The sequence below is a fragment of the Sinocyclocheilus grahami genome, unplaced genomic scaffold, assembly GCF_001515645.1.
Source record: "Sinocyclocheilus grahami isolate Dianchi unplaced genomic scaffold, SAMN03320097.WGS_v1.1 scaffold160.1, whole genome shotgun sequence".
NCBI classification, from domain to species: domain Eukaryota; kingdom Metazoa; phylum Chordata; class Actinopteri; order Cypriniformes; family Cyprinidae; genus Sinocyclocheilus; species Sinocyclocheilus grahami.
The window spans coordinates 2253099-2263685 of NW_015505339.1; the positions used below are offsets into that span (position 1 = coordinate 2253099).

Below are 10587 nucleotides of genomic sequence, written 5' to 3' on the forward strand. Positions count from 1 at the left end.
TATCCGCGAAAATGGCCAAAAACGCTGTATTACGTATGCCAGGCCGTTAGCGCTGTCACCTTGTTAGTAAACCGTACCTGTAGGGAAGTGACGATTGGTTGTAATATTGGTGAAGTAAATTCACACTTTGCTGAAGAAGCGTTAGCAAACTCTTGAGCAGCAACAACAGCACCATGTACTCCGCCATTGTATGTTTGTTCGCGCTTGCCTTTAAAATTGACACGTACTGCGCATGTCTACATACCTAGCACGTACTACGCACGCGCATGACATCATCGTTTTCAAAGATTCCCGTTTTGGGTGTTTACATGGAAATGATAATGGTGGCGTTTTCAAAAACTTGCACTTTGAAACCCGTTTTCAAAAATATGCGTTTTCAGTCGCCAAAATGCCGTTGTCGTGTAAACGAACAGGCAAAACGCATAAAACGTTTCCAGTTTTTGGCTGAAAACGTTGTTGTGTAAACGGCCCTTAAAGCAAAAAAACTTTTGAAATGTTTTACTTTACATGTAATGAATCTAGAATATATGAAATTTTCTCTTTCTGAAATAAGTTACCAAAAAAAAGAACTTTTTCACGATATTCTAATTTTTTTGAGATGCACCTGTATATATAGATATTTAACGCAGCATCCATTTTTTCCCCTGCCATCCTTTGGTTAGATTTACAGTAGAACACTCTATGAACATGCAGTCAAGCACAATAAGATTCAAAAGAAAACTTAATTTAGTACTGGTGCCAGTAGTGCTTTAATTAACTAAAACCCACAAAATTATGTCGAAATAGCAGTTTTTGGTGAGTGAACTCATAAACAGTCTTAAATGGGTTAAAAAGTCCTAAATGACTGTAAAGAACTGGGAGAAAATCGGAAAAATCTTTGCTGATTAACTTTTGTAGCTTGAATATAGATTAATCTATATTCAAATGATAGTTTATGCATATACATTTTATAGTTTATGTGAAGGTTGTTTTAAGTTTAATTTAAAAGTTATGTTTTTCGAAGCCTATTAAATGTAAAAATTAATGGCTTTAAATTATACTTTAATGTTGAATGACTATAATTAATGGCTAAAATTGAGGGGAAAATGCATTTAATAAAAAGTGAAGTGACATGAAGTGACATGTGGCCAAGTATGGTGACCCATACTCGGAATTAGTGCTCTGCATTTACCCATCCAAAGTGCACACACACAGCAGTGAACACACACAAACCGTGAACACACACCCGGAGCAGTGGGCAGCCATTTATGCTGCGGCGCCCGGGGAGCAGTTGGGGGTTCGGTGCCTTGCTCAAGGGCACCTCAGTCGTGGTATTGAAGGTGGGAGAGAGCGCTGTACATTCACTCCTCCCACCTACAATCCCTGCCGGTACGAGACTCGAACCCACAACCTTTGGGTTATGAGTCCGACTCTCTAACCATTAGGCCACGACTTGACATGACAGTAGCAATATTGGCATCAATGGTACTGGCCTTCATTAAAAATAGGCTACTTAGTAAAAAGATGCCATTAAACACATATTTAAAATATACCATCTTTATGTTGTTTCTACATTAGTTTGAAGATTTAATGTGAAATTATGACAATATAAATATACACACATAAATATGTGAATAATTGCGTATATTTATAAGAAATGTGTGATTAATTAGTTAATTTTTTTTAATCAGTTCCTGGTTATATTGTGAGTGATTCATCAGTACAAGTTATTCCAGAGAGAAAAAAATGTTTGTCTTCATAATCTTTCATCAAATTATAATATTTTGCTTCATGTCTATAAGGACCGATGTCACCAAGCCCTTTTTTTTCAACCTGTCCTCTCTGACTGGTCATGTAGACCCACTGTTGACAATCCAATTTATTTCTAATTTCACATTTCACAAAAATCTGTTTATTTTTACAAAAAGTTTCCTGTTGTACAGTTTCATATTACAGAAGTAAAGTGGATTGTAGGCCACATTGAATATTACATAGCATGAATTTTCGAAGAACAAATTCCTTGTAGTCTCTCAAGTCGATTTAAAGGGGTCATATGATGCGATTTCAAGTTTTCCTTTCTCTTTGGAGTGTTACAAGCTCTTGGTGCATAAAGAAGATCTGTAAAGTTGCAAAGACTAAAGTCTCAAATCCAAAGAGATATTCTTTATAAAAGTTAAGAGTCAACCACGCCTACCTAAAACGGCTCGTTCTAACATGCCCCCACATGTCTACATCACTGTGGAAATATTAGCATAATGCCGCCCAAATGTTCACACAAAGAAAGAAGGCATGGTTTCAGGAACAGCAGTAGTGTTGATGCAGCCATGTCAGGGAGACGCTGTGTGATTCAGTGCGAAAGCAAAAGCACTTTATTTGGCTTTCCGGAAGTAGATGCAATTAGGAATCATTGGTTAAGATTTATTTACAACAGAACAGCACAACCCAGATGTTCGAATTTGTGCAACGCATTTTATGGATGACAGTTTTTTTAACCTAGAAGAGTACAAGGCTGGCTGTGCACAAAGGCTATTTAAAAAAAAAAAATTATAATCAATTCCGACTTTGCTATGACAATCTGGCACTTCTGAATCAACGTTATTGAGTAAACTGAATGCAATAATTAAGTGGGCTCGTTGTTTCTAAATGATAATAAAGTGGCTAATTCAGTGCTGTGTTAGACTAAAGATCATGTGAAGTTACTTTGTGATATTATTAGTGGTTCTGAGGCAAACATCAATATTATTATTATTCAGTTTGAAGTCTGTAAGATTTTTTTTCTTTTATGTTCACAAAGGCTGCATTTATTTGATCAAAAATACAGTAAAAACAGTAATATTGTAAAATATTATTACAATTTAAAATAACTTTTCTATGGAAGCTTGTTTCCACCAAATGAAAAAAAAATAACTGCGAATTTTATTTTACAATTCAGACTTTTTTCAGATAAAATTCAGAAAAAAGTTTGAATTGTGAGAAAACATTGCAATTACCTTTTTAAAATTGTATACTGTGGTGGAAACAGGCTTCCATTGTTTTCTAATTTAATGTATTTTAAAATGTAATTTATTCCTTTGATACAAAGCTGAATTTTCACAATCTTTTAGGCATGTGACGATATAAAATTTTCATGTTGCGATAATTGCTGAAGCTTTTATCACGGTATACGGTATTATCACGGTATCGAAATAAGTTGCAAAAATGTGTCGTCATATAACAGGTTTAACAACTTTTTTCTTAGAACAAAAAGAACTGAACATTTAAATACAATAAAGCAATACACAGTGTAAAAAGTCAATAAATGTTTCAAACAGATTAAAGTGCAAAATAATTATACAGTTATAGCTTTTGATTTAATATGTTATTAAATATTGAAATTAAAGGTTAATAAATGCTTTAGAAGAATTTTTCATTGGCAGTTTGTTATCTAATGAATTAACTAATGTTAATGTGCAGTGTGTAGTATCATTACTCCAGTCTTCAGTGTCACATGCTGATTTAAGGATCAAGAAACATTTATTATTATTATCAATGTTGAAAACAGTTGTGCTACTTTAGCATGTAGCTTGTGTCAAAAATACCTATAGTTCATGTTAGCTCGTTTTTAACTTGTTGCCACCTCCCCGCTAGTGTGCTCTAGATTTAGCTCAGCGGCACGCTTGCTGACAGACCATCTCGTCTGAAGTGCCGATGTCGTATCTGAATGGAAGACCCCAAGGAAAGATGTGTCTGATTAGCAGATGTCATCGCAAGCAGGCTGCTGGGAGGCCGAGTTGCGCTAGGCTCATGGCACATGTTTACTGGCTTTAAATAGAGCCGATCCGAGACAGCGTGGCCCGTGGGGAGACCAACACCACTTCAGCATCACTAAGTCCCAATCATCCATCAGGCGACACCAGGTTGGCTGACTCAGCCGATGCAAATGACGCCAGAGAGAGACGTGATCTTAATAGGATTTCATCTTCCTGGTGGCAAGGAAATCACATTTCCCATTGGAAAGACAGAAGTGGAACAAGTCCTTTATTTCATTTGTTAGTAGGAGTAATCTTGTCATCGGTGAAGTCTGTGGTTTTTTCCAGTTCTTATCATAGGCGAAGAAATAAATGAAAATCTGCGGCTCGCCTTGTTTGTATGGAAGGCCATCGGTGGAACGGTTTCTGTCATGCATCGATTCGACCTTGAGATTTCAGATCTTTGATCCGTCGACTGTAACTGATGTTCTTTACACTTTAATGGAGATGATCGGCTTCCTCAGAAACGTCTCGTTTTATCTCTCTTCGACTTGTTTTCCTCTGTTTCGGTCAATGCTGAGTTTGTTGGCTAGTTTCACAATTCTCTTTTACGTTCGGCATCGTCCCCTGCTGCTTTTATCTCCATGCTCATCTGCCCATCTGCATGTGTAATTATGTCCTTCCCATGGAGGCTGTCCTACAATAACCCAGTAGATTGAAGGAGGAGCAACCTAATGCCAATTCCACTGACTATTAGACCGTGACCCCATCTCTAATGATGCGGCACTTTCCACTTGCTTGATAGCCCACTGCAATACACTGAGAGACTGCCAAAATTATAATTTTATAACAATAACTATACATAAAAATTTAAAATATATATAATCATTTATATAATCATTTAATAGGAATATAGAGGCATTGAAATATAAGTACCGTGGTTTTAAAATTACATGCTTTTTGCGGTGTCCTAACCAGATCATACTCTTAATTTGTCTTTTAACAATTTGAATCCACAGTAAGACATTATTCCGGTTTCTGAATTCTCATTTTCTTCGTCACGGGTAGCTCCATGCTCTACACTCCAGTTGTATTTTAAACATCAAATATGTCTGTAGTTTTGTCACTTCAAGCTGTATTTTATTTAGGACCCACAAATTACTTGATGGTGGAAACTCGTCATGTTATACCTGGTTAGGACAGGTCTTTTGACCATGTTGTCCCTGTGTAGGTTGTCATTTACTTGAAACACTAGTCTTAGACTTCTCTAACTGCACATACCATTATCTTTGACAATTGTCAAGCACACTATCTCACCAAAACATGGGTATCACTATTGTAGATGCATTAATTTTGTTTCATTTAGACACATAATAAAAGCATGATTCTTTTAGTTATTTTATCCTTTAATTGTTGCAGAACGTTGCCTAAAAATGGGTAGTTATTTTTTTTTATAGTTTTGCGATTCTGGTGGAAAAAAACATTGATTCGGAATGACACTATTGTAGGCAAAAGTACTGTCAGCTTGTTCCAATTATTTAAATGGATTGTTTGACAGAAGTGTTTATAATCATGAGATGGCAACGGAAGAGTAATTTTGTAAAATTTCAGTAATTTTGTGGTCATTTGCTGCTCAATAAATATTTATCATAATCATCAATGTTGGAAACGTGTTGCTTAATATTTTAGTGGAAACTTTAATATATTTTTTCCAGTATTGTTTGATGAATATAAAGTTTAAAAGATCAGCATTTATTTAAAAAAATAATGTAACATTATAAATGTATTTTAATGTCACTTCTGGTCAATATCATGCATCCTTGCTGAATATCAATTTCTTAAAAAAAAAAAAAGAAAGAAAATGATGCTCCCCATTTGCCCTAGAGTGAAGACTTGGTCTAAAACAAACATGCTTGATTGACATCTCAATTAGTGTGTGCACAGTGGGTGGTGAAGGGTTGTTATTTGTGGCTGTGTACTATTTTAATTCTATAGGCTCTTAGTCTAGTCTTAAATTTATCTTCTCTACTTCATAGTCATCAGCGAAGAGCCTTCGTGCTACAATCGGCGAAGCGTTCGAGCGACTTCACCGCTTCCTGCGGGAACGACAGAAGAGCATGCTGGAGGAGCTGGAGGCGGATACGGCGCGCACGCTGTCTGATATCGAACACAAGATCCAGCGCTACAGCCAACAGCTCCGTGATGTCAAGGAGGGGATCCAGATCCTTCAGGAGCGACTCAGTGAGACCAGCCGTCACGAGTTCTTGGAAGGAATAGCCCTGACGTCAGACAGGTACTGAGGAGGGCATGTGACTCAGAGAGGAGTGGGTGAGCGTATGTTGAGGGTGTTTTGTATGGTAGTTTGAGATTCTCTGGTCTAAAACGTTTTGTCTTTTTTCTTGTAACCGCTGGTCAGGGAGCAAGTGATTCGTGGAGGGTATTGCTGGTGGAAGCTACCAAGGCAAGTCAGGTTATTTGACTTATGTATGTGACTATTGCCCTTTGCCTTATGTCACAGGCGCCCGGTCAGAAGAGAGATCACTGCAGAACAGACTAGGTTAAGATTAGTTAGGAAGTAGATCGATTAACATAATCAGTGGGGCTGGGTATTGACAAAACTTTAATTAGATTCCATTTAAATTCACAAGCTTGTGATTAAATTCCATTTTGATCTTAATTCTATTCCATTCCACTTTGGTCTTAATTCTATTCTATTCTATTCTATTCTCTCTTTCCGCCTCTTTGCAACCTTAATTATCTCTCTCTCCAATTATATATTTAATTTGATATATTTAGATATATATAGATATATTTATAGAACATGATATAATATATATTATATTGAATTAATTATATAATAATAAATAAATATAATTTGGTGCATTACTGTAATATTAAATGTTGAAATTAACTAACTAAAATTTTTTGTATATAATAATATTTTAATGGTAATTTGAATAATGGGTATTGGCACTAATTGATTCCATTTCAATATATATATACACATACATATACGCACACACACACATACATTAATACACAGGCCCGTAGCCAGCTATGAGGTCACCGAGGTCTGGACCTCTGTAAATTTTTCATGTTCAAAAATAAAATGTGTTCTGAGAAATTTACCAGAAATTTTCCACCTCTTTTCAACCTTACAGTAAACCATTCTCTCTCTCTCTCTCTCTCTCTCTCTCTCTTATATATTATGCATATAAATTATTCTCATGGTACATTATAACATTAAATGTTAAAATTAACAACTGATTTGTATACCAATTAAATTTTGCATAATTTTTTATTTACAATAATATCATTGATAATGTTTTAATGATATAAAAAAATTGTTTGTTAATATAATTATAGATTTATGCTTCTACTCCAGTTTTTTTTTATATAAATATTCAAACGGTGGCTGTCATAACTTTTTCTTGACAAATTTATTCAAACATTTATTCAAACAAATATTGAAGAACAGGTTAGGGAAAAAATATAGAGTTCAATCCCCTCTAGAGTTCGTTTTTCTAGATAACTATCTAGCTATGGTCATTAAGTTACTTTTTTAATGTAAATGTAACGTTACATAACATTCATTACAAACTGTTTTATTGACGTCTTTCTGCGGTTGAAACACTGAGCGATTACATGAGACATGATACATTTTGCTAAGTTGTACTGTTTCATTTAACATACTATCTGATGTTCATTCATGTTTATTTTGTGCTATTACTAGTAGTAAAGAGAAATCTGTCACTTCACAAAGAGCATCAAAGCAGTGTTTGTTGTTTGAATTTCATAATAAAAATTTGAAAGCGGAGACTTTGATATAAAAAATAACAAAGCTGGTTGTGATTTATTAGATGCTATAAATGCACATATCTTAGCCCTGTTAATCAGCAAAAATATTTGAAGTTTAAGACTGCATTTTGAGAAAACTGAATTTCTGAATGGGTGAATGTAGCAGTCTTTTTATTTGGGAATGATGGGAGGGGTTAGCCATATGGGAATGGAATAACTTGATTAATGTTGCTTGAACTAATGAAAGTGATCTGCAGTGTTGCCCAGATTGACCTCACTCCCAACTGTGAATTTGAGCTGTTTGACTTTGCAGGGGTGGCACAGCTATGTAGAAAACACAGTACGATTCAAAAACGGGTGTTTGGAAACAGGATCTAGCCTTTGAGGAAGAATCGGCTTGGGGTTTGGTGGGTTGCCAGTGTTGAATTTGAATAATGCAGTTGTTGTCCTCTGTCTCTGCAGAATAAAGGGAAAGATCCACGAAACCAACCTCACCTATGAAGACTTCCCAACATCCAAATACATGGGGCCACTACAGTATACAATCTGGAAGTCTCTTTTTCTGGATATATCGCCAGGTAATGTGCCAGAACAATAGAATTGCATTTTTAATAGTAGCTATGTGTCATTGGGAAAACAACTACATCCCTCCTGGGAACACAAAATTACACTACAAATTGAGTTTATCACTGTTCTGAATGCTTATGCCTGGAAATTAAGCTCATGATAATGTTAGCATTCAGTAATCTGCACGAATATACTAGATCTAGCTTTCCCAAACAGGGTTTATGAAGGAACAGCGAGGGGGTTGTAAGATTCCCATGTGAATCCTGTTTGGAAAACTTTGATCTAGTATGTGTTTAGCAAATACTTCCCAGCATCTCAGCATTACCATGTGCTTATATTCCAGGCGTAATCATTCAGAACAGTGAAAAATCCATTTTGCGATGTATTCAGCCATGCGCACACTGCAGGACTGCAGCTCGTTGCCCTTTCTATTCAGTGCAGACACTAATTTCAATCTTGTTTGCTGTCATGTTGGAGCTCTTTTACTTCATTAATTATAGACTAGGTGGGTCAAGATTATGATGGCTTGGTTTCATACAAGAAACTTTTAATTTGCATAGAGCCATTAGCTTCTGTCTTGTAGTTAGCAGTTGGATTGAGAGATTTGAACAAACCCAGCACTGTTTGTGCTACAGACACGAATAATACCTCAAATCATGTGGCTTATTGAGGGGAAGTGTGTTAATATTTGTCTAAGATCAGACCAGTGTTATTTTAGTATTATTTATATTATTATTATTATAATAGCTTATATTATATTTTGTTTATATTAACATAAATATATTATATTTTAAATTCTTAAATTTTTTATATTTATATTTGTTATTCCTTTTTGATTTTGAGTTTGAGCATTTTAATTAGTTTAAAAATATTTAAGTTTAAATTATTTTGTTATAGTTCAGTTCATTATTTATTTCCAGTTAGTTATTAAGTAAACTATTTCAGTTATTTGCCAAAGCAAAGTTTCTAATCTTTGTTTAATTTTTCATATAATATTTATATTTTATTTAATTTCAGCGGTTTCAGTTTTTTCCCATGTAACTTTTTTTATTATAATTATTATTATTTGTTTTTAAATAGTTTTAGTTAACAGTAATAGCCCTTGATCAGATTGACTGTTTTTGCTTGGTGGCCACATAGACAGGGCAAAAGAAACAAAGGACAAAAAAAACAATTAGAGACCAGAATATCATAACCACCTGGGAACTACCCAGAGCACCATAGCAACTACTCAGGACACCTTAGCAACTGAACAGCATCAACCTAGCATCATATCAGCGGGTATTAAGCACTACTACATTTTGTTCACAGAGAAATGGCTTCTCATTGAATAGCCTATTGTTATTTGTGCATCTGTTGCACATTAATATATTAATAATGTCCAGAGGTCTAATACTAATCATTGTGTATGTATTAGTGCATTCAATTAGAGATGATCTAATCAACACAAACACAACCTGTGTGTTTACAGCCCTGTGAATGAGATAATACATGTCTGATTGAGCTCCGCACAAGTGGGCCATTTTAATAGCTGCGGTGAGAAGCGCTGCAGGCCTCCTCCATCTGTATTCCCCCTCAGTAGCCACCTGAGGCAGAGCAATTTAAAATAACACAGCAGGGAATATCTCACTCTCTCAATCAATTCTCCAATTTACCAGCGTCCTTTACACTGACAGAAATAGGCAAGGGGCGACGCTCAGCCTGTCACATGAAACAAATCCAGTTCTCTTAGTCCTTCCTTCCATACTGCTTAGGGATGCACCGATACCACTTTTTCCAGTACTCGCCCGATACCGATACTTTTATTTTTGGTACTTGCCGATACCAATATTTTTATTGCATTTGTACATTTAAATATTGGGTACAGAAACCAAGAGTATGTATAATGTTAGTTGGTTAACTTCAATTATCAAATAGATACAGTCAAACCAACATTTATTCAGACACCTTCAACATTTCTCACATTATCACAGTTTATTCGCTATAGTTTAGAAAATTATAATAAAATATGACAAGAACTCAGAGTTACACTGTGTCAGAACAAATTCATCTTGATAATGTTAGATCATTTTGATAGAAAGGTATGTAATAGATTACAATCAACCAAAATAATGATGTTAGTATGACAGTATTTACACAACTATGCATACTTTGTCGGGCAACCCTTAGCCTCAATGACAGCCTGTAGTCTCCTGGGCATGCTGTCACCCAGCTTCATGCAAACCTCAACATAATTTTTTTTCCCAGACTCAGTCTGAATAATTTTTGGACCCAAATTTGTATCAATTTTACTGGTAGAAGAATTTTTGGGTATGATTTGTCACAGTTTACTTTATTTTTCTATCCTCACTTACATAAATGAACTATAGTGTCCTGCACCCACTAGTAAAAAAAATAAATAAAAATTATATCTTTTTGGTTTCACTGTATATGCTTCGGTTATTTTCACACTTAATTATGCCCATTAAAATGTATTTTACAAGTTTTTGTTACTTTCACTGTTCATTTTTTTGCT

At 35.1% G+C, this 10587-nt stretch overlaps 1 protein-coding gene across 1 annotated transcript in view; it reads left to right on the forward strand.

Annotated features, from left to right (window-relative positions):
- LOC107592862 (E3 ubiquitin-protein ligase TRIM62) overlaps positions 1-10587 on the forward strand; it is an 18807-nt gene that overhangs the window by 328 nt on the left and 7892 nt on the right. The window contains exons 2-4 of the mRNA XM_016282433.1: positions 5744-6000; positions 6124-6168; positions 7968-8083. Coding sequence (XP_016137919.1) covers positions 5744-6000; positions 6124-6168; positions 7968-8083 — 418 coding nt within the window. The remainder of the gene's footprint in view (positions 1-5743; positions 6001-6123; positions 6169-7967; positions 8084-10587) is intronic.